This window comes from Pseudoliparis swirei, chromosome 15, assembly GCF_029220125.1.
Source record: "Pseudoliparis swirei isolate HS2019 ecotype Mariana Trench chromosome 15, NWPU_hadal_v1, whole genome shotgun sequence".
In the NCBI taxonomy this organism is placed as follows: domain Eukaryota; kingdom Metazoa; phylum Chordata; class Actinopteri; order Perciformes; family Liparidae; genus Pseudoliparis; species Pseudoliparis swirei.
This window is the reverse complement of record NC_079402.1, coordinates 14,292,819-14,317,369: the sequence shown is the minus strand read 5'-3', so window position 1 is coordinate 14,317,369 and position 24,551 is coordinate 14,292,819. Positions and strand designations below refer to the sequence as shown.

Genomic DNA, 24,551 nt, shown 5'->3' with positions numbered 1-24,551 from the left:
TTTATATTCTCTTGAATATACTGTATCATTGGATCTACTATATTCTTACGGGCTGTGTTTTTATTTAATATTTAAAGTATCTCATTCATTCCAACTTTCCCTGACAAAGTTTAATATTTCCTGAAACGCATGTATTCAAAACATGTAAAACTTAATAATGTTAAGAGTCAAGCTTCTGGTTTGGAAGAGACCTGCTCGGTTCTCTCAGTGGGAAACCAACGGGGAATTCTTCTGAGGCCTCAGTCACAAGCAGTGAGGTTTATATTCTCAGAGGGTGAATGAAAGAGGAGAGGAGGAGAGTGATGGATGAAAAGAGGTAGAGGAAAGAAGAGACGACCCGACTGAAGTAAGGTGTGCCTGCCAGATCACTGTTATTGGATCAATATCATTGTAAAGTAATACAAATTAACAAAGTTATACAAAATAATAAAGTAAGAAAAAAAGAAGAAAAAGCACAAAAGTAATTAAAAGTACAAAAGTAATGAAAAGTACAAAAGGTAATACAAAAGTAATAAAGTAATAAAAAGTACAAAAGTAATACAAAAGTACAGAAGTAATTAAACTAAAAAGTAATAACCAGTAAAAAAGAAATACAAAATACAAAAGTAATAAAAAGTAAAAAAAGTAATAAAATAGTAATAAAGAGAGAATAAATAATTGAACATGTAAAAACGGGGGTTGAGGTAAAAGGGTTAGAGAGAGAGAGGTTGAGGGTAGAGCAGGATCGGGGTAAAGATGATGTGAGGATGTGGGGGAGGGATAAAATGTGGATGGATATGATGACGGAGTGAGAGACGCAGAAGGAAAAAGGTGAGGTGGGGAAAGTGAGACTGAAGGGACGACGGGAGAAGTAGCTGTGAAATTGAGAGGGAGGAAATGAGGAATGTTTGGGTCAGAAAAGCCCAAAACCTGAGGGAGGCCTCGCCTCCTTCTGAGGCCGGGAAAGGAAACCAAGGAGGGAGAAACGCGATGATGTAAAGAGACAGTTTGTCATAGAGAAAGTTAATGCGTTCATAGGATATTACTTATGTGTTCATTATTTTTAACGTTATCCAAACGACCGAACTACCTTTCTTTTTGATGATTCACAGTATTTCTTTCTTTATTTACGCAAACAGCACACTCACTCTACACTAGTTATAATGCCACACAAATAGAAAACAAAAGAATGACAAGTCCGATGAATGTTTTAAAGGGTTTGTGGGCTTCATAATCTGATGTGCATACATATTTCCAGCTACGTGTTTTTTATAGCAAAAAGATTGTCAATCCATTCCATCACTTCTTGTGGTTACGGTTTGTGCTATATTTTGAGGTGTAGGATCCAATAGAAAATATTGATGTAACAGGGAACAGTCTTGCTTTAAGCTTCATCCCCCTGTCTTTCCCTGATAATTTCCATACAAAAAATAATAATAAAAAGGAAGAAACCAAATCACACACACATAAAATAAACACACACACACACCTTGACCAGTTCGAAGGGGAAGCGTTCATGGAAGATGCGATTGATCCTGGCACCACCTGACAGCTCAGCTGTGTCAATCTGGTCTCCGGAGCCCTCGATACATTTCTCAAAGTCCACAGAGAACTGCTGCACCATCCTGCAGGGAGGCAGAGATATCAGTGGAGCTACTCGTCTGTTTGTTTCTCATGTGCTTCTCCTGTCTCGACTCACTGGAGCAGAGCCTTGGTCTTGCGAGACGGATCGTCGGGTCTGAAGTTCTTGTATTCCTCCACCTCCTTCTCGATGGAGAGAAGCTGGCTCTGCAGCTTGGCCCGCAGGCCCGGCAGGGTGTCCCGGATGTGGTTGGTCAGTTGCTGTGCAGGTCAAAGGTCAGAATTAGATCACTGTGAATATGGGTGATGTTTAAATTAGATTGCTGGAGATATAGCCCCCATGCTACCGTCGCCTGAGACTGACACTCTTCTTGCTCTTTGACACACCTGATTGAGCATTTTCTGCAGGTAGGGAGTGCCCATACGGTCGGCCAGGTGTCTATATCCAGGGTGGGAGAGGAAGAACTTCCTCTCAGAAGCCAAAGCAGCTTTGATGTCCTTCCGGCCATCTATGTCCTTCTGGCTCCTGTTCACCACGCCGATGTAACCTGGACCGACAAGAGTCACACAAACATTTACAACACGGTCTGACTGTCTGAAAACTAGATATAGCTCTTTTCCCATAATTTCTTGGAATTGTTGAGAGCAGACTGGAACATTATCAAGATGTGGGGCTTGACAGGACATTTGACTGAAAGATAGCTTTGTCTTGCAATCTGGGATTGTGCCAAGATCTTTTTTTCACTTTCTACATATGAACTGAGTTTAACCAGCCAAACCCAAAACGAACATCCCCTCTAGCTCCAAACCTTTTACAATTGTGTTTGAGAATGCTTGGCTAAGGCAAACCACATTTCAGGAGACATGGGTAGCAAAAAAAAAAATATAGACGATGGATGAATAGAGGAGATAACGGAGGGGATGATGGATGATTAAATGTATGCATGTGTGTGTGTGTGCAGGTTTTTATAGAGAACTCCGAGAGTTCAGGGAACACAGACTCTATTTCACCTCCCGTTAAGTTTTCTCATGCATCACTCGGTTGAAGGCCGTTTCATGCTCTATAACTAAAGCAGCTGTACATGTGGACATACAGATTAGACAGAGAGAGACGAGGAGTAAAAAGAGGGAGGGGACGTAGAAAAAACAAAGGACATGGAAAATATCTAAAAGCACATGCCTGGGTCCTAACCAAGTGCAAATGGAAAAGAAAAATACCACATCAGCACATTGCATTAAAGGGCAGCCGGCAACACACACACAAGCTCTCTTCCAACACGGTGCTTTTCTCTTTGCCTCCGTTGCTGCTTCTGCTCTTCAACTCTTCCACCTTTTTGTCACTCTTTTAATTTCTTACTCAGGACAGTTTAATTACACACTTCTTCTTTCTTCACTCCGTCCTTTTTCTGTATTGTTTTTTTCAGTGTTTGGTGCATTGAGCATCTTTGAGTACGATCTCCTCACCACCACAAGGGGGAAACAGTGTGTCATAGCGAGGCCCTTGTTGTGCAGTGTGTCAGAGTGTGTGGGCTCACCCCTCCTGAGCGGGAGATGCTTATTCTCCAGGATGTCCTTAGCATCTGTGCCCTCGTCCATCAGGTCCAACTTGGTGATCACACCGATGGTCCTCATACCTATATGCACACACACACACACACACACACACACACACACACACACACACACACACACACACACACACACACACACACACACACACACACACACACACACACACACACACACACACACACACACACACACACACACACACACACACACCATGATGATCAATCCTGGGAATGGAACTGAAAACTAAACAAAATTATTTCTAAAACTGCAAATATATGATGTGCAAAACGCTGATGCCAGTTATCATCAGCATATTTAGATAATTTAGTAAATAGGTTAAGGAGCAATATCACAATGTAAAAATATATGCGTGTGTGCATGCGTGTGCGTGTGTGTGTGTGCATATATATTGTCATGATGTATATTCTATTACACTGTTTTATATATATATTGTTAATACTTTCTTCTTTTTTGTGTGTGGATATTGTATAGTTTATTCTCATTCTTATTCTTTTTTTAGTCTGCTACTGCTGTCGGGTGTTTCTTGTATAAAAGGGGATGTGACAATAAAAAACTTGAAACTTGAAACTTGAAACTTGATATACTTACCCTGAGGGTCGACCTCTTTGGCAATTTTTAAAGCATCAGAGTTGGCCAGATCAGAGTTGGCCGGGGAGACGGCCAGCATCAGGCAGTTCTCCTTGGTGACAAACTGCATCAGCATTTCTCTAATCTGGGCCTCGATGTCCGCAGGCTGATCGCCCACCGGCACCTTGGTCATCCCCGGCAGGTCCACCAGGGTCAGGTTCAGCACTGAGAGAAGAACAAGGAGCCGGGGACAGCCAAGCAAACTGATGAGAGCTGCTCAGATGTATTTTTGTCGACTAAAAACATTGTTGCTGTCTGACATGCAGAACAAGTCCCCCCCAAACTAGTATGTGTGTAGACATAGAGTTTGATTAGTCTCACCATTAGGGGAGTAGACACGCAGGTTGATGGGCACAGAGGAGATGCCCCTGTTGCCCCCGGTGACGCGGTCAGTCTCTGCCTCGATCTCCTGCCGGACCTCGTCAAAATCGACAAACTTTTTGCCCTTACAGTGAAGGAACTCAGCATATTCTGGAAGTGACGGTAAACAAATAATTATCCCTTTTCACCTGGAAAATAACGGCAATATTCATACTTGATGGCAAATATTGATTAATTTATTCCTTAACCTAGGGAATAGTCAGCTATACGTTTTGGAACTACTGTTGCCATAATTTTGGGGTTTTGGGGGATTGAAATGGGCACTATGTTGTTGTCATGCATTCAGTCAGTTAGCTATGACCCGTTGTATTAGCCTCTCGTTGTGTGGCACCAGAAGTATGCTGAGTTAGAAATTTCTGTTTGCAATGTACCCAACAGATATATAGACAACGATCACTAAAACAAATGTGATGGTTTAGTCCAGAGGGAAAAGGGTGCCTGAAGGATCTAAAATATGTGTCTTTACTGTTGTGGCTTGCAGGATTAGACAATGGTAATGATTCGAAGAGGGAAAGGGTTCTGCTGTTGATGTTGAATGTTGTTTTTACCTGTGGGACTGTTGATCAGCTGCAAAACCAAAGGCCGACGAGTCACAATGCCAGAACCACGGGGAAGGAAATCCCTGTGAGACAAAAAGCAAAGAAGATGGTCAGTAAACAACAATATTGAAGAGACAACATTATAAATCACCAAATGACAAAAAGACAACAGAGTCAGTCAATAACAGTGACTCCTGAGGCTTTGGAAAGACTGGAATTAGGCGTAAAGTACAGATAGATGATGATATGACTTCCCAGATGAGAAACTCTCAGGGTTGACAGGAAAATATAAGTAGAAGTAGAAAGCTACAAAGCTGATAAACTACACTCAGCAGTTTCTCCTTCTAAATCGATGCAGATCAAAATGTGACAGGATTTCATTTCTTTAAAGATGAATTACTGAAAACAACAATTAAAATAGTTATTTAAAAATAAATATTTCCTGTCTCTTTATTCTTGCAATTTCTGACCACCTAAGCCTGACCTCATAGCACTATCCTGGTGTGTCTTAGGTGTAAAGTGTGTCTTTGGGTGTCAATACAGATTATGTGTTGTTTTCTTTTTTTAAAGAAGAAAACACTGTTTTCCTCGAGGGAGTTCAGCTGCTTATGCAACATCGTAGTCCACTTGCCTCTGGTACTGTGTGCTCCTCCACCAGCTGACTGGGCAGTTATTAATCAGTGAGGCATGATATGTGTGTGTGTGTGTGTGTGTGTGTGTGTGTGTATACTGTATGTGTGTGTGGCAATAACAAGGGACGGTTGGAGACACGTACTGTAGTTTTCAATCTAACATTGCATAAGAGCAATTTGCACGCTTGTCTTGCTTTTATATGTTAAAAAGTAATTATACAACATACAGCTTGTATTCACGTCATACAATGCTCGTATAAACACACTGAGTGTAGTAAGTATCAGAAAAAAACTATTTTAAATTGGGTACAAAATAAACAAACAACGAAGGCACTGGTATCGGATCAGTACTAGGTATCAGTCTTGTTCTTTAATTTTAAAGCACAACATAGGATGAAGTATGTTGGTATTTAAATAAAAAAGAACACAACAAATTTATTTAATTGATTGTGTGAAAGTGTAGGAGCGATTTATAAAACAGCGAGGTTGCTGAGTTCTGCAGATTTCCAAATATGTTCTCAACCTGCAGTGTGTCGCTGAATACATGCAGACAATATAAAAAAACAAGTTTTAACTGTCAGTATAGGGCTGAAAAGACATCCCAGCTACTGTTTTCTAACCCCCCACAACCACTACACTGACCACAGCACCAATAGGGAGCTCCACCTTAGTTTCAATGTTTGTTGTTATAAAGCAGCCTCTTACAACAAAGGAAACCCAGCTCTCTCGTGTGTGTCTGTCCATCTGCTGGTCTAACTGGCTGCCACTGGAAGTATGTGTGTGTGTGTGTGTGTGTGTGTGTGTGTGTGTGTGTGTATGGTTGTCCCCCTCTCCCACTTGGATGCCTTATTAGAGAAGACAGATGGTGTTGACGGCAGGTCTTCCTCTGAATTCACTCCTCCTCAACTTCACTTCAAACTGCTCTCAAAAGATTTCTTCAAATGAGAGGAGAAGCCAAAGCCCAAATCTGCTTTTGACACACACACACACACACTCACATACACACACACACACACACACACACATAGAGATAGTGGACACTGCCACAATACTGGAGAAACTGTCTCTGTATTCACTCATCATTTACCTAATCCTGCCGAGAGGGTGAGAGTGCCTCCCGCCCGCACCCGCCTTTGTTTTCATGCCCCCACTGTGAGGTGAGGAATGAAGACACTCACACTTGTATGACTGCCAAAATAGAAGAGAACCCCCACGAACAGAGGAGAGGAGAGCCAACCGGTCTGATAAGGAGAACTGCAGATATTCTTTGAAACGGAAGGATTGATGAAAGACAGCGACAGAGAATCTAAGAGAGACTTTAGGCCGACATCAAGACCTTCAACAAGCACTTACATCCAGGATAAGTGCACTCAGTAGTCAGTGTCTGTCGAAAGACACTTTTCTTCCAACAGAAATAACTTGTACCCACTTCATTGTATGATTACATCCAGTAAGATCTTAGGTTTGTGTGCCTCTGTCTCTCTGGGTCAGTTATGGTTGGTTGATTTGATAATATAGTATTAATATCGTCACAAATATCCTTTGAAATCTCAGGTGTATTTGGGTAATTTCTTGTTTTTTTGAAAATCAATAAGCAAGAAAACTTTACAGCAATTTTTGCATTTTTATATCATCTTTGCATCAATGTAACCCTAACCCTAACGTAAACTGTTTAGGTTTGCCCCGTTTCCCTTCATAAAAAATGACATTCTCAAAAGATAGTTTTCAAGAAAATAATAAATCTGACAACTCAAACTCGACACGCTGCTGTCGGTCTCTTCATGTGCGTCACTTCACTGCCGATTCCCAGACACAGTCAGACTCTGAGTCTCATCTCCTCCAGCTCTGATGCACGCAGCAGCAACAGCTCCGACATTAGTAAACCAGCAACTTTCCACCCCGGTGGTGTTTGGGTCTGAGATAGATGAGACTTATTTTGGGGGATGAATTTTACAACCAGACATTCCTGTCAGCTGCAGTGGTATCTCCAATGAAACGGTTGGCTGCTGGATGGTGGACGTCCAGATTTGACCGGAGCCAATGGGAGGATGTGTTGCAAGTAGACTGCAGCCCAAACAGAGATTAGAGATAATCCTCTGTAGCTGTATCATCACAAATGGTCTCCTCTCGTCTCACTCACTGCTTTCTCACTCTTACTTTGCCCATACACTGTTTTTAGTTTACATCACTCTCAAATAGATTTTTATTAAAAAAATAACTTTAATACTTACAACTCCTGAAGTGTTTCCTGCATTGTACTTTATAATTTGGTACTAATCTGAGCTCATCTACTTATAGAAAATGGCAAATTTCCAATTTACAGCTTCTTAAATTGTGAGGATATGCCACTTATGTTTTTCTTACATGATGGGAAACTTAATGTATTTGCTTGTTGAGTGTTGGTCGGACAAAACAAGCAATTAATGAAGGTCACGTTAGGCCATACACAAACTGTGAAGGGTCTTTTTAACTATTATTGGACACTAGGCCAAACGATTAATCAATCAATCGAGAGAATAATTGTCAGATTATTAGATAATGAATATATTACATCCCTGTTGCAGACCTAAAAATCTATTGTAAAAATAGATGCAATGTGTAGGGACTGTTGAGAGTACCCATTTCACAACATGTTTTGAAGGAGCGCAGTCTAGTACTTCAGCTACTGAGGTGTTTTCCCTCGGATTGATCTCACTGATGCGCTCTTTCTTCAGCCTCCACCTGCGTGTCCTCTTCGCTTCACAGACATCAGCCGCGGACACATTTAATTATGTATGGATATATTGTCTTTATTCTCTTTGCTGAAGTATGCCAAGATATCAGTGGAGACAGCTAACACTCGTAACCCCAGAGCGGTCCAACCCGTTTGCCCTTTCCGGGGTCCAACACACATCCAATCATGACCTGATGGACTATATAGGCTAGCACAGGACCACAGAACAGCGCCACCCAGTGTACATATATAGTTACATTTTCAATTACCACATTTAGCTCTTACATGTTTTTGTTTGCCCAGATTATTTAAAAAAAAATTATAACCAGAAAATTATAGATTAAATAGTTGTTAAATAGAGTATTTCCTTGCGAGAGATGCTAAAAGAAACTAGATAAAGATAAATCCCTCCATCCATTTTCAATCCCAGAGCCAAAGATAAATGATTGTTATCATTAAAATGTAAATTGTACGCCAACCTTTACTAAATTAATTGGAGATGCACCAAATCTGTGTCTTTCTTTTTCCTATACGACCAAATTTCTCTATGGTGCTTTCCATGAAACTTGCTAAGAATTACCAGTTAAAGATGAGTTTTATTAGAAATTATTAACCATGAAATCAATTTCAACAGTTCCTCAGAAAGGATCCTATCCACTTTCACGACACAACCTTCAGTTGTTATGCCGGGTAGTTTATCTTATCGCAGTATTGTCTATAGGACTCTCCTTCTCTGTGTTTCTATTTGACTCTCTCCTGCTTCTATTTGATAAGCATAGAGGTTTTAATGGAGCACTTTCCTGCGCTTGATAAAAGTGCTCCAGCTGGCGAAGCTGAACAGCAGCATCCTTCTCCTGGGTCTGAGTCCATCCCATGAGAACCTCATACAGTGTGTGACCTTTCTACTAATTTATTCCTTGTGAATGCCACTATCAGCTTTTGACTCCTATATCCATCGAAGTAATCATTGCAAAAAAAAGTGCTCTTCCAGCACCATTTTAAAAGGACTTGAACAACCATACATGTATTTGTGCTAAAACGAGGCAAACCTCCAATCAGAAGGGCATCAACAACAAGCTGTTTTGGTTGCTTCGATAATCCACCATGGTGACAATAAACTGGGGTACCTTTGACTCCATCATGATGTGGATATCATACAAGGAGAACAAGAAGTGAACGTCTATGTAGGTTCAGTATTTGTTGTATTTTAGGTAGAAGCAGCTGGAGTGCTGATTTAGTATCAGCTTCTTTTTGAAAGAGCTGTCCTTGGTGCTGAAAATGACTTTTTTTACCGTGCTGCTGAGAACATGCACTTTGTTTCTGTAAACATCATCCATACTAAATGTGCTGCATGTTGTAGAATCAGCAAACTCTTACACGCATCTGTGTTTTCGTGAGGGCCTTTCTTTGTACCTATCTATTGTTTTTGTCATGAAATCAATCTGATCAATAAAATACAACATTTTTCATACAAATATGTAAAATAAAAACTAACTAACTGAAATGCTTTTGAACAATTTTTAGAATTATAATATTGAAACAAAAATGTATACAGTTTGATACCAAAATATGGTATAAATTCAATATGAATACATTATTGTGCAAAAGCTACTACAAAGAGATTTCCTCTAGAACTGTAAACCCCCCAAAAGACAACCTAAATCAACTTGTAGTTCAAGACAGTTGTGTTGTTGTTTTTTTGGCCTCCATTGAAGAATAAATGTCACACTGTTCATGATGTTAAATTTTGCCAAATGTCAACATGTGGCCAGACATCCCCCCCCCCTCCACCTGCACAAACAGGTTTCATCCAGCTGACATGGTCTGTGTTGAGCACTGGAGACCAGTAAAGCTTTGTTTGTGCTAATTAGACTCATGGGAGGCGAAACAACTGACTGGTGACAGATGCAGGATGGGAAATGGAGTTTGTGCTCAGTTTCAGATTAGTGAAATATCTATTTCACTGTTAATGCTCAGACAGGCTGATGGGACACCATCAGAAGATGTACGTAGAGGGGCGCTTGAACGTTGTGTACAGGTATACCAGATCTGGTATCTATCTGATGAGTCGATCCAAAAAGAATTATCATATGTAATATATTTGGCTGTTTTGTAGTATTTTGACTGTTTGTCTGTCTGCACTAAATTATTAGTTGCAGCCCTAAAAAGATAACCAACCACTCCCAAAATAAATTAACATATATCATACTTTATTCTAAAACATAAAAAATGCTATTCATTGAGGAAGAAATCAAATAATAGCCATCCCCAAAAGCAGCATATTATTAATAAGTAATAAGTAAATTGCTTTTAACAAAGTTTATATCAATTCTAAATGTGGTCATTTTTGGCTAAATTCCATATCAGCTAATATATCTGTGCCATTCAGAAGTCTTCTTGGTATTGATTGTCTCTGCAAATAGTAAGCAGTGATCGCAAACAGAAAGAGAACAATGATGTTAGTTTTTATTACATGTAAAAAACATTAAACAGGAAGCCGTTTAATAATAGTCAAAATAAGATTACTGTTCAAGTAGAAAGATTTCTTCAAATGGCTTTCTGAGAGGCGTAAATGTGAAATTCTGGATAAGACTCAGAGAGAGAAGACGGAGATGCAGTGTGGCATTTAAACACATAATGCAACGTCTTTTGAGCGTGTATGTTGGTTTAGGAAAGATAACACATACACAATGGGCCACTGAAGGAGCATGAGGAGGGGGAGACCTGATTGACGTCACTGCAGCTGGACCAGAAAAGCACAGATATGAACACACACAAACGCTGGCTGACAAGACGCAGACTGCAGCTTTTACTGTCACATACAAACAAATCATTTGACATATTTATTACTGTCAAATGTCCTCGTCGTAATATTTCAGTTTTTCCTTCTCTACTTCCTGTAACGGTTGTGTAAACCACTGGTCCCTCGGATAAGGCCGCCTAATTAGCTGTTTCCATGACTACAGCTGGATGAGTGCAGTAAAACGTGTCCTTCCTTTAGAGATTACCTCATCAGTGTTTACTTCAAACTGTTGTTTGATTTAACCGATATTTTAAAACGGCCTCGCAAAAAAAGGCTTTAAAACTGGTGACAATTGTCATGTGAAAATGCTATCAAATTTTTTTTCTGTGAAAATATTTGTCGATTTATCGACAATAGCTACAAATGTTAAGAACACTTACGTTTAGTTTGTTTTATAAGTTTCAGTGTGTATTTCTGATATTCAAGCATAATCATCTTTAGATTAAAGGGTAACTCCGACAATTTGACAAGTGTGTTGCAGGTTTTAGGGGGTATGCTACTGTATTGTACAAAGCCTATTGTAGCTCGAGAGTGAGATGTCTAATATCTGATCAATTGCCTATTATTTATTTATTTAGGGAAGTCACTTGAGGCATCGCTGGGAGCTGAAGACCGTTTAAAAATGAAAAAGTCTATAAGAAGAAAGTGATCATTACATACTTCTGTAGCCTGTAGGTTTTGAATAATAATACACTGTGTGATACAAACAAAGCAAATTTGGTGCTTCTGCCTCAATTTTCATTATCTTTTTGTAACTGTCCATTGTGAGTCCAATAATATCATAAGAGAGCAACACTAAATCTGAGTATTCTTCAAAAACCCATAACAGATATGTCTTCCACATGTCTTGTAAACAGTGGGCATGCCTCACCTGTTAAAATGTGAATTATCACTGAGGCCATGAGGTGAAATATTTGACTCTACTGTCCAATAAATGTAAGAGAATAGATTGAAGGCAAAAAAAATCAGCTGCTGCACAAATGGATCCCTGTCTGTCGGATGTATTACACTTGTCATGAAGTAGCAGGCCCAGTTTATTGCGACAGAGCTGGCTTGGAGCCACAGTAAGGATACAACCTGACCTTGCTTCAGCAGGAAATACTGCTGAATCACAGTCAGTGTATCCAAGAGATTTAAAATCTATGAAACCGCAAAAAGAATCTTTAGGTGAAGTGAAACACAAACTACCAGGCTGACAGACAGTTAGCCAGTGCCACCCATGTTGTTGCCTGCATTCAGGAAGCTTCACTAGCGGAAGCACTGGCAGACAGATGGATGAGCTGAGCTGGAAGGGCTCAAAGCTCAGGTGGACTCTCCCCCTACCCCTATCTATCTACCTCTCTCTATATCTCTCTCTCTCTCTTTCTTTCTCTGCAAGGTCATACTGCAGCAAAACAGATCAAATGTGTTCACTTTGTTTTGCATCAGCAGCAGCAGCTGAAAACTGTGTATGTTTGCAAGACTGAAACCTCTCTCCACACACACACACACACACACACACACACACACACACACACACACACACACACACACACACACACACACACACACACACACACACACACACACACACACACACAGTTATGTGTGCACCCTTGCTTGGGCAGAATGTAATAGCATAAGGACTGCAAATGGTTGCACTGCCACAGAAACAAACAGCTGCCTGTATCTCGCTATACAGGAAGTCAGCATATAAACTAACCCTGCCTCTGTGACGTCATTGAATTTATAATCATAAACATGTGCAATGTTGTGTCATTTTCGTCAAAACTCGTAGAAGCTGACTTTCCAGAGATGGTTTATCATATAAAGTCATTTAACAGCAATGAGTTGTTTCCCGGATGCATCAGTTAACAGATGTACTTCACTTGGGGATGTACGTAGGCTTGGCAAAATAATCTCCTCGCCTCGGTGTTGTGGCAGAAGAAGTGAGAACACGATTACACTGCTGTAAAGTGCAACGATTTGGACCGTTTCCACGATGCGTGTCTGCTGGATTCAAACCTGCCCGAGAAGGGGGATGGGGATTGAGATGTGCGTGAGGCGTAAAATGAGAACGACTGCACCCGCTTGCGTGATGCACCAACATGCATTGCAGCCTGGAAAAGCGCACTTACTTCCCGACGAAGTTCTCCAGCACCGAGCTCTTCCCCGCACTCTGGCCGCCCACCACGGCGATCTGGGGCAGGTCCAGGTTCGCGTTCTGCCCGATGGCGGAGAAGGCATCCTGCATGCGGTTCACCTGAGGAATCAAATCCTCCATTCCCCGGTTCCCCATCTTTATGATGCAATGGCTAGTGTGTATTGCTTGTCAAGAGCAGGAATGGATTTCTTGCTTATGTTTCCCCCCTCGCCAATCTCGAGTTTTAGAGGGCGTTTTTGGACTGCGCTCACTTTCCTGTTTGCGCCCTCATTGACTGCGCCTCCTCGGTGTGTCAGATAACCTCCGCTATGGGAATCTCTCCACCAGCGAACATGCAGCCTACAATCCTCTCTCCACCAAGCGCAGCAGGGGAGGGGAGGATGACGATGAGCTCAGGAGGGCTCTCTGCAGTTCTCCACGCACGCCGCTCGGTGGTGGCACTGCTTTACTTTCCCTGCGTGGCCTGTCACATTGTTCTGTTTAAAGTCCCACTGAGTGTCTTATTTTACTGACACTCTTGAGTTTAGTTGTGATTAAGTCGATTTAGAAAGGTGCATGGAGATGGGAAATTTGGCATCCACTTTTTAATGTTACAGATCTGTCCATGGTGCTGAATCTGTTAGCACCGTGAACAGAGGCCAGGGGGCACTCTAAAGCAGTTTATAAACTGCTTTAGAGTGCTTGTGCTTTATTTGTTATATATGTGTTTTTTATATTTATATATATATATATACGTTTTTTAATATATATAAATATATATATATATATAAATATATATATGTATATTTATATATTTATATATACGTTTTTATATATATATAAATATTTAGATATATTTAGATATATATAAATATTTTAAAAACACGCCGGCAATTTGTACTAGATAATGTAGTATTGTTAATGTAAAATCTAGAACCTTAAAAATACTAACTTTGATTACATTGCTATGACCAGCGGGGTCTGAGAATGTAACAGACCATTTTGATGAGTACGTGAAAAGCTTTTCTCAGTTCCCCAGACCACCAGCAGGAGGCGACAGGCTGGATTAACGTCACTCTACTAGGGACGCTGGTGGGGGTTTCTGCTTTATGCGAGTTGCACCGGGACTGAGAGCACGTATTCAACCTTGTGATATGATTGCAGGTGGATAACCGTCCATAATTGCCACTTTACTCGTTGAGAAGTACGTCGTGTCATCTGTTGCTCAGGTAAAGTGTAGAAAGTACCCAAGGAGGCGCAAGCTGGTTTATCTGCGATTTAGCTAACGTTAGCTACTCCGATGCGCTGCTAAGCTAACTTGTTGCTAATGTAGCTTCTTTCATTTCATAGCAGGTGTAGCTAGCTCGTTCGTTTACTTCCACACGACTAAAATAACATGACGCTCTCTTCATAAAGTGTCGGCGAAACGAGTGAAGACATTTCATTCAGCTAAGAAAACAAAAAACAACCAAAAGTAAATTGTTGTTAGCGCTCTTGCTAGCGCGAGCTAACGTCAGATGGCGTCCCGAAATAGGGCTGTTGTCTTAAAAGGTTTGCATTGTTATTGAATGTGTCTTTACATTAAAGAAAACGGGGCACACCATAAACATTTTTTTATTTTTTATCCTCTCCATCCAGATACATCTTATTTTAAGGAGAATCGCCTCGCAGCTGCTGGTCGGTCCCCTCGCGGAGTAACGGAGGACATTTAAAGCCCGTAATGTTCAATCCACACATCCATCAGCATCAGCATCAGCATCAGCAGCAGCAGCAGCAGCAGCAGCAGCAGTTTCACCAACACCTGCGGCAGCTACAACAACTTTTCCAGCAGCAGCCTCCGCCTCCTCCACCTCAGCCACCTCCGGGGCACCATGTCGGTCATCACCACCACCAGGGACAGCGGTAAGCATGTGAACTCAAGACCAGGGATTATGCCGGGCCCTCCGGGTGAAGTCTGCGCGCGTGTGTGTGTGAGACTGACTGTAAGTAAGCATCGACCTTTGCCACAACACATGCCAGACATCGGTGTCCTTTCAGATTTAATATATGTCCATCTTGCCTTTTAATTCAGTCCGCTTGTGTACGTACGGGCGCTCAGCCCAGGCTGTGATTTGCTATTATTTTATCTTTGAGGTAAACCGTAACTCAATATTCTGCTGCACAGTCCATTATACAGCACTGGCATACGTTTTGTATAAATGGAACTAAAGATAACACCAACCATAAAAACGCACACGTCTCTCTGTATTATATACGCATTCGGTTGTAAAACAGTGTTGTGTATCCTTTATATGAAACATTGCGCTATTTCCATCCTGTTATCTGGCCTGCATAAAGGTAGGGTTGATGAACTGCAGATTATATAAAACACTTAATTCCCAGATTACTGGCCAACTCTTTTGTTCTGTTCTTGATGTCTAGTAAAACCATGTGGGTCATGTTACCTGTCAGCTTGTGTTACTCTATAATCCCCATCAAAACCTAGGTCAGACAATACAGGCATCTTGTTTATCCTGAGGATGCGCAAAAAGATCAGCCAGTGTAGCTTAATCAGACCAGCCCTCAATACCTCAATGTACCTGTTTTTTTGTCATTTGATGAAAACCCTTTAATGTTTAGTCATTGCCTTTTTGATTGTGCCTTTTTCCTGATAAGATAACAAAGTTCATAAAATGTAATTTCTTGTTCGGTTGATTTAGCATCTCATTGTATCAGGTTATTCTTGAGAGCTTGTGTTTAAGACGACCCTCGTGTGCAGGTGTCAATTTCAAGTCGATTGGCTTGTCCATTTTTTTTCTACATTAGAATATTAGCTAATCTCAAAATGTTACAGATGTGTAAAAATAAAACACCTGGTTTGTAAGAAAAGTTATTTCTTGAGATGCTGCGTTTTTATTTACTCTTGTATATTTGTGGTGCAGATCCATCCCTGGTGCTCCCCAGGCAGCCCCTTCCCCCAGGATGATCAACATGTGCCAGACCACCCAGACTACTATCATGGGCCCCAATCCCATGATGCAGGGGGCCCTATTGATGCAACAGATGCAGGGTATGGTTTGGATAATAATGAAAAGACGGCAGCATTCAGAAATCATAAGGAGCCGTACAATTTTAATTGGACATTTTCATCACAAACGTCGATCTCTCAAGAGGTTATGTTTTGTTTGCTGATATTTTTTCCTTACTCCATGCTTTGCTTTCATCTAGGTAACATGCGAGGCTTTAGGATGGGTGGACAGCAGTTCCGGCAGTTCTTCACTGCTGGATCCAGGTCGTCTCTGCTCGGGCCAGTTCCCATGGGAATGGCCATCAAGTCCCCCATGATGAGATTCCCAGCTTCTCGACAGTACCACCAGCATGGTCGTTACTACAACAACAACAACCACCACAACCACCACAACAACATCAACATCAACACTGCATCAGTCTCTACCTCCTCGTCTTCCATCACTTCCGCAGTAATTACAACAGCAATATTATATTCATAATAATCACTGTGTAGTTTTTCTGTCCAGCTATGACACTACACTAGTATTGCACGATTGACAAATTCAGCCAGGTTTGACTGACTCAATCCGAAGCAGCGGAAATGTCCTCAACATGATTGACGGTGATTTCAATGTAGCCCACTCAAAGAAAATCAGGGTTCACGACTGTTTGACGCACATCAAATCATTGTTCAAGTATTAAACTTCAGCAGAAGCTGTTATTGTAATGATGGAATATGACCCAAATGTATTAATATAGAGTAATCATTTCAGCTTTGAGTGGATTGACAGATAATCAGTTTTCCATTTAAAGTACTTTTTTAGAAGCATACATTGATACATTAATAAGTTCCAGCTTACCAAATGTAAATGTATTAGTTTTTCCATAGAAATTTAAGATAATATACTAAATACCTGAGTTTTAGAAAGTTGATTAAAATTTCTGGGCTAATTGCTAAGGCCAAATTGTTTTTTTTATGGTAAAGTGTATGAGAACTTACAAAGGTTGATCAAACTTTAAAATACTTGTAATATATCTTATTAAATTTAACAACATTATTTAAGTCACAGGTGCAATTATCAATTCTTTTGTCAACATACCTTGAGGTGCACATTCAGAATCAATTATATCCAGCTCCAAAGTATATTTGTAATCCTATTGTCTGTCTCTTTGTAGGACACTGCAGCTCGCCAGCCAGACAGGAAGAGGGACAGCGAGCAGATGGCAGCAGGGAGCACAGACGACCAACCAGCTGCTAGCAGTACTGATGAAGCCACTGGCGAGACTATCGCAGGTAGGTCTTCAATCCAACTAGCACTGAAACATGCTTATAGGTTAATGTGGTGTAGCGTGTGGTGAATGTCATATGTAACTCTTAAGATTTCTTGAAGAAGATCAATGGTTAACATTTGTTTGTTGATTATATTTTTCCAAGCGTGTTGGTTTCCAACTCTGTTTAAAAAATAATAATAATTATACCCACAGATGGTGCTGTAGGAGGAGTGGATGAACCCGCACAGCCCTCCGAGGAGCAATTTGAAGAACCTGTAGTTAAGAAGCAGAAGACCGATGGGTAGGGAAAACATTTTCTATAACTACAACTGTAGTTCTGCTCGAAAATCTTGACAACCAGTGTTGATCTCCATGGTAGTTTCACAAGTATCAAACTAACAACCTCAATATGTGTTATTTTGTCCTTTTTTGACTTACTATGTTTCTCTCAGGTCAGAGGAACCCGAAGTACAATGTGTTGTTCAGACTGTCACCATTGCAGATACAGATGGTGAAATTCTGTCTTTAGGGTCTAGCAGCAACACAGACAGTCAGCCTGAAGGTAAAACCCCCAGAAAGTAGATAGTTCATTAAGCAGTTATTACATCCAAATGTAGTATAGATTAGGTCAGTTGAGATGACAACTCGCTGTAATATGTGTGGTTTCTTTTGCCTTATTTGTTTTCCCAGACTGCCTCCTTCTGGAAGAAGGGTGCTCCACAGGGGGATCAGATGTTGTGGAGTCGCTGGAGGAGAGCAGAGCTGCTGAGGTGAGAGGAGCCTTTATTTAGGATGGTCCGGTTATTGATGAAATAATGTTAACACTAGATGATACATTTAGAAGTAACTAAATCACTCCCGCTAAAGCTACTGGAAAGGTGGGTCATATTTGGCTCAATGCTGGTTGCTGATATTTTTCAACCTCCTGTGTAAAGTATATCTCCGTCATATCTTGGTTAAATAAATGTAAGAGACTGGATTAAGTTCTGGTTTTGCGACCTTTCTGTAGTTGGACAGCTGCTTGTTGTCCCCGTCCCCATCTGGCAAGCTGAGTGAGGATGACCAGCAGGTTGATTTACACTCAGAGGAGATGCCACATGGCAAAGTTGCCCCTTTGGTTTCATCTGAGAACCAAGAAGAGGAGGAAGGCGAGGACGGTGCCGCGGAGGGCAACAACAAGTTCTACTGCTATCTCTGCAGCATTACCTGCCACAACCAGCAAGTAGGTTGAATGGAATCACATATCAATATACATAGGAAATGGTGGAATTAGGTGTGGGGGTGGTAAATATATGCTGTTTGTTGGGAATGTGCAAAAGACTGAAAAAGTCGTAGCAAATGTATGGAACTATTGTCTTTATTTTTTTCAGAACTTCAGGAGTCATATGAGCAGTGTCTCCCACCAGCAAAGGATGATGGAGATCCAACACATGAGCAATGCTTGTCTGGTCACCCTGCTGCCACGAGCGCAGGAGTCTCTACAGGAAGCCAACAAAGATGGGTCTGTTTAAAACACACAAATATGCATTTGCTTTGTGTGACTTTTTCTTTTTGAATCTATTAGGTTTGAATGGTGACATAATTCCCCACCTTTTTATTTTTTACTTTAAAGGGTTGAATTTTTAAAGAAAATTATCCATTTAATAATAATTATAAATATTATTATATGTTCTTCCGTGTTTTCTGCAGAGAAAAGAGGCCCGACTCGAAGCACTGGTGTGCCAAGTGTCAGACCAACTTCACCAGTAGCATCACGGAACACCGGCGCACCGAGGAGCACAAAGTAAAGCCGCTCACTCTCATTGTGTAAATGTTGAGTTGAAAATGTTTTTAAAATGCTACAAAACCTGCAAACGTTGCTTTGAAATGTGATTTGATCTCAATGAGCTGGTTTCTCTTGATTTCTGCTCAGCTTGCCAGCAGAACAGCCATCTCCTCCTGCACAGTCTGCAAGAAACACTTCAGGACCACCCAGACATTTGTGGAGCACTTGCAGTCCCAGGAGCACAGACAGAACCTGGAGACGGTAAATGTGTTCATAGGGATTTAAAACGATTACACAACAAGCAATTAATTTCCCTTAAATAATGAGGAAATCAAATATTCATGCTGAACTTGTTGTTGTTCATTAGCTCCAGGAACAGGAGGGCTGTGCGCTGGACACAGACGGCTTCTCATTGGAAGAGTTGGAGTGCAGTGACATGGGGGAGGACAGACTGACTGAACGGGTGATTTGCATATACTTTGTTCTTGTTTGTAATTCCCTCCAATGAGACAAATGACAGTATTTGCATTAAGATATATGGCCAGTGAGCTCTACATCCCAAGGTTTTCCTATTTTAACATCACTTGAGATCTGAAATAACACTATTAGAACTCCTAGTTGATGCATGTGTTATAGTATAGTTGTTTACGGTGTCTCTGGTGACTTGGTGCAGGATGACTGGTCCTGTCTTGAAGAAGTGACTTTAAAGGACATGGCCAGTGATGAGCAGTATGACTCTAACACAGTCTACGGTGAGCGACGACAAACTACAGATTGCTGAACATCTCATTTTGTTGTCTTCCTGTTTATCTATATGTTTGGATTTAGTGTTAACATTGAAGTGACATTTGATCTTGAATTTCATTTTCCCGCAGGGTCCAGTTTTTTGGTTCCAGTAGCAGGTTTTATCTGCAGACTCTGTAACAAGTTCTATAACTTTGAATCTTCTGCCCTCCACACCCACTGCAAAACAATGAAGCACTTCGAGAACCTCAAGGTTGGTGTTTGATGATGTCACTCGCGTTGTTTTCACTACTAATCAGGACATAGGTTTATCTGGAGCTAAGTTAACTTATTATTGTTCTACTTTAGTATTACTTACTATATCTGTTAAATTGCATTCAGCATTTATCTAAGTATTTGGTTTTATTTATTGTATCATCACATGCAAATGTAGGTGCACCAATGTGGGTTAGCCTTGTGGAGTTTCATATTATCTAATTGCATTTTAAATGTGGAGTATTTGTGTATGCTTTCTCTTCTCAGAAGTACAGCGAGTTGCTGAGTCAAAAGAAGGAAGCTGTTGAATCTTCCAGAGAGTCTCTCCTAGCTGCAGACAGTCTCAGGCCAATAACAGAAACCACCACAGACCAACCACAGAATTCCCTCTCTGATGAAACTGGTTTGGTGACAAACCTAAACTCCATGCAGCCTATCGTTGCACTCAGCCAAGTGGTCATGAAGACAGAAAACCAGCAACAGGAGGAGGAAGCAGAACCTGAGCAAGACTCGCAGGACTCCATCAGCATCTCAGCGACTAGCACAGGCAACACAGAGCAAGAGCTCAGCCTCGACATGAAGGCGGAAGAGAGTACACCCCAGGTGTCTGTGGTTCTGGAGAGTCCAGCTGAACTCCCTGCTGGTAGCGGAGAGGAGGCAGAGGCCGAGATAAAGGCCGAGCCAGAGACCGAGATAAAGGCCGAGACAGAGATGGAGGCCGAGACAGAGATGGAGCCGGAAGCAAAGGCCGAGATGGAGCCGGAAGCAAAGGCCGAGACAGAGATGGAGCCGGAGGCAAAGGCCGAGGCAGAGATGGAGCCAGAGGCAAATATAGAGACAGAGATGGAGCCGGAGGCAAAGGGAGAGGCCGAGCCAGAGATGGAGCCAGAGGGCGAGGCAGAGGGCGAGCCAGAGACAGAGATGGAGCCAGAGGGCGAGGCAGAGGGCGAGCCAGAGACAGAGATGGAGGCCGAGCCGGAGACGGAGCCAGAGGCCGAGGCAGCAGTTGTTGAGGATGCGCATGTAGAGGAAGAGGAGAAGGACGCTCCTGCTGTCCTCGCTAAAAAGAAGGGTAAAGCCACAAAACGCAGGTCGGGGAGGGCCACAAACAGACGCTAAGTCCAAGAAAAGAGTGTAAACCCTTAGAACAGGATGTCTATAGTTTAAGAGGTGCTTTCATGAAACCGAGACCAATAAGTTAACAACTCTGCCTCCCTCCATGTCAAACTCTCAACTAAGCACACACCAACAAATACGAAGAATGATGGTACATCAAGGGTGTAAAGTGGCTTATTTGATGTTCTCCCAGGGTGGGAAATTAACGCCGGACGGCTGTCGCATACATGGTCAATCAGTGACAGGTGGGTAAGTATCTTAATGTTGGCTCTGTGAGAGGATTGTTGCTCCTGAGTAGTATAATTTCCAGCCTAACCTTTTTTTTTAAAGATTTCAGCGATCAGAATGAGATCATTAAAATGTAAGTGCATGTAGCTCAGAACCAACCCTTTTTCTTCCATTGTTACTAATTTGTAAAAACTGCATTAATGTTTCCTGAAATATTAAAATGTAAATGAGAAACTGTCGTGGATACCCACTAAAAAAAACACATCACCAGGTGAAACATACTGTGTCCCAATTCCACAATTTGAAATGTAAACCGGTTCTGAGCAGGTAGCGTGTTAAATTGATAGTGAAGCCTACTCAAACAAGTAATTTGCACCAATCTGCCGTAATGCAGTCCATTGTGAATAACAAATAGAATTTTGGGTAAAGCGGTTTTGTTAGTCGCCTTGTAACAACGACCGGGTGGATTGCCATGTGAGTTGATGCAGACACTCCTCTCGGTCAGGATGGATTGTAGTTACTTCAGACGCCCCTTCACTTTCCATCTAGCGTCGTCATCAGATCTAAATTTCAATTTATTAATGCTGTGTTTAGATGGTGAACATGGTAAACATTCTACAAACTTTAACAGCCACATGTTGACCTGAGGTTTCGGCTCAAAGCGCCACGATGCTGAAGTTGAACCTCACGCCGCTGTGAGCATGGCTGAAAACTTGTTTGTATAATATTTGCAAAAGCAGTACACCACCACACTCGTACTGTATTCAAGTAGAATGGGATTGGGACACATGGATGTTAAATTATAGAAGCTAAATGAGCAGATTTAATATATACAGTATTTAAGGGGTATGAAGAGTTTTCTAAGCATGCAAGAAAAAAGGAAATATGAGAAATCTATATTTGTTAGGTTAGCTGCAAGAAAAAATCTGATTTCTTTCCCCTAACTTTCTAATATACTAATTAACTATTAAAATGGCTGGAATTGCTTCTGGCCCTTAAATTAAGATGGGTTTAAGAAAAGAAGGGGCTGGTAGATCTGTCTACAAGTCTGTGAAACTGGCTCGCCAAAGTTAATTTCCCACCCTGGTGTCCTCAAGGATCAGAAGGTTAATTGTCAGATGTTTAATTATCTAGCCAGCTAGATGAAACGATAATTAACTTCATATAATCTTTCAACATTGCTCACAACTTGGCCCCTGCTTATAGCAAGCTGAACTGTAGACTAATGGATTGACGTATTGGAGCAGGTGGTTTAAGGAAAGTGTTGGGATAGGACTTTGGCTCGAGTTCTGAGAAATGCTGAACCCTGAAACTGATCATAGCTTTGTTCAAGGCATCTCATTATCCGTTTTATTTTTTGACATTTTGGGTTCCAGTTGATGTTGTGTACGGAGCACAATATGTGTCAGCAGCTGTGGCCTTCTCACTGAACTTGTCAGAATTTGGAAATGTTTTTTTGTATAATTAAATGTTTAAAATGTGTTTTGGTTTCAACACTATCTCTAGGAGCTGGATATCGTATTGAGCACCGAGCAACCGTCTAAAAACCCTTTTACATCTGCGCACCGTCATGTGACAATTGATAAAGAAGCCCTTGTGTTCATGAAACGTGCTCTAAAATGATGTTCAGCTCAAAGCTGCAGTGTGCGCTTTGCTTATTCTTACATTTGAAAGCTCGTCAGTCAAGGCGGGACTTTTGAAAAACAAAGTTCCTTCCATTTCCTTTGACTTACAGTGCTGTTAGTAGTAGTAGTTGCTTGTTTCTTCGAATTTACCATGGCATTGATTTGTATTAATGTTTTGTTTTGCACTGGATAGATGGAATCACAGTTGACTTCATGGAAGGAAGAGAAATCATGGAACGTCTGTTGTGAGCTTCAAACTCTTGATTTTGAGCAGCAGTCGCACAGCAAATTATCCCAGTTGCCGATTCTACAAATGCATAACTCTAGTTCCGGCATTAACGAGGCTTCAAGGCTAGTGTGCTGTTCTGGATACATTTCATCCTCTGTATTAGAAGGATATTTTAAACCACCAAAGCGGTTGTCTGATGCATGTCGAAACTTTTGTAGTCCTAGTGGCAACTGTCACAGGACTAGTACTGCGTCATCTCCTGTCTGAAGGAACGAGGCATGAAGCTATTCTTTGAGAGCAGGAGGGAGAACATGACATGTAAAGGATCATTTCAAACACAGCTGTTTGTTTCTTAATGTATTTTTATTCCGCTACTGACTAAATTGAGATGAACAAACAGGTGTTGTTTTCTAACTGCTGGAAGTTGTATGTATTTTGGGGATTTTTTTTTGTTTTTTGTTTTGGGGGGGGTCATTTTAATTTCTATTAAAATGTCAATTCCCACACTGACTTAATTTTGACTTTGTGGCTTTTATTTAACTTATATCCGCACTATTATTCTTAAAGGGTTCATACAAATCAACAGGACAGCAGATAGATTTACAGTCATGACGTAGATCAAACTTTATCACCTGGTAGACCTTTGTAGCATTGCATATTTACTTTGTGATGAATGGAACAGGGACAGAGACGAGAGCTACTACAAAGCTGAACTTTTAACACCTAAGGGATCAGCACATGGCTAAAGTTTGACACATCCCTATTTGACCATGAAGATTACGTAATATGTAGTTAGTATTCATATACCACATTTTAAAAAGAGTTTACAAAGTGCTCTACAGAAAATCAAGGCAAAACAAATGGAATGGTAAAATAAAGAACAGACCAACTAAATTAGTGGAACCAAAGAACTGCATAAAAGGACGACGTCACTTAAAAGCTGTTCAATAAAAGTGGGTTTTAAGAAGTGATTTGAAAGAAATCACTGATTCTACAAGGCTTATTCCGTCCGGTACGTCGTTCTAAAGTCGAGGGGCTCAAATGGCAAAAGCACGGTCACCCTTTGATTTAAGCCTCGACTTTGGAACGGTCAGAAGGGCCCACCGGAGGATCTAAGCGGGAGATGGATTTTTGATTTATGCCGGAAAGGAGGGAGTTGCAGTAGTCGTGTCTGGAGAAAATGACTTTTTCCGGGTCAAGAACATAGTTTACTCTTGAGGAATGTTATACATGTTAGTCAGTTAAATTACAGTACATCAGCTCAGAACAAGATGCACAGCTGACAATCAACACATGCCACTTTGATTTCACTGAAATAGTTCCAGGTGAGCAACTGTAACGGATGTGAAACGGCATAGA

The 24,551-nt window shown here is 41.1% G+C and overlaps 2 protein-coding genes across 6 annotated transcripts in view; one reads left to right on the top strand and one right to left on the bottom strand.

The window, feature by feature from the left end:
* The window catches only part of dnm1a (dynamin 1a), a 45,365-nt gene extending 32,067 nt beyond the window's left edge, over positions 1-13,298 (bottom strand). For 4 of the 5 annotated variants that reach the window (XR_008833888.1, XM_056432385.1, XM_056432386.1 and 1 more), the window contains exons 1-8: positions 12,966-13,293; positions 4,710-4,783; positions 4,102-4,251; positions 3,742-3,945; positions 3,096-3,194; positions 1,948-2,108; positions 1,679-1,821; positions 1,469-1,604 (exon numbers count right to left, since the gene is read on the bottom strand). Coding sequence is in view for 4 of the 5 variants with exons in the window: in XM_056432385.1 (XP_056288360.1) it covers positions 1,469-1,604; positions 1,679-1,821; positions 1,948-2,108; positions 3,096-3,194; positions 3,742-3,945; positions 4,102-4,251; positions 4,710-4,783; positions 12,966-13,126 (1,128 nt within the window). In the remaining variant the exon portion in view is untranslated. Of the gene's footprint in view, positions 1-1,468; positions 1,605-1,678; positions 1,822-1,947; positions 2,109-3,095; positions 3,195-3,741; positions 3,946-4,101; positions 4,252-4,709; positions 4,784-12,965 lie in introns of all 5 variants that reach the window. The other variant, XM_056432388.1, reaches the window with a different exon arrangement.
* Positions 13,299-14,078: 780 nt separating this feature from the next.
* Positions 14,079-23,702, top strand: ciz1a (cdkn1a interacting zinc finger protein 1a). The gene is made up of 17 exons (XM_056432384.1): positions 14,079-14,199; positions 14,609-14,872; positions 15,892-16,019; positions 16,178-16,428; positions 17,135-17,252; positions 17,444-17,531; positions 17,683-17,792; positions 17,921-18,000; positions 18,240-18,452; positions 18,601-18,731; positions 18,920-19,013; positions 19,143-19,256; positions 19,363-19,458; positions 19,669-19,747; positions 19,871-19,992; positions 20,262-21,066; positions 21,304-23,702. The coding sequence occupies exons 2-17, from the start codon at positions 14,691-14,693 to the stop codon at positions 21,384-21,386; spliced, it is 2,694 nt and encodes an 897-aa protein (XP_056288359.1). The 5' UTR covers positions 14,079-14,199; positions 14,609-14,690; the 3' UTR covers positions 21,387-23,702.
* Positions 23,703-24,551: the final 849 nt, after the last annotated feature.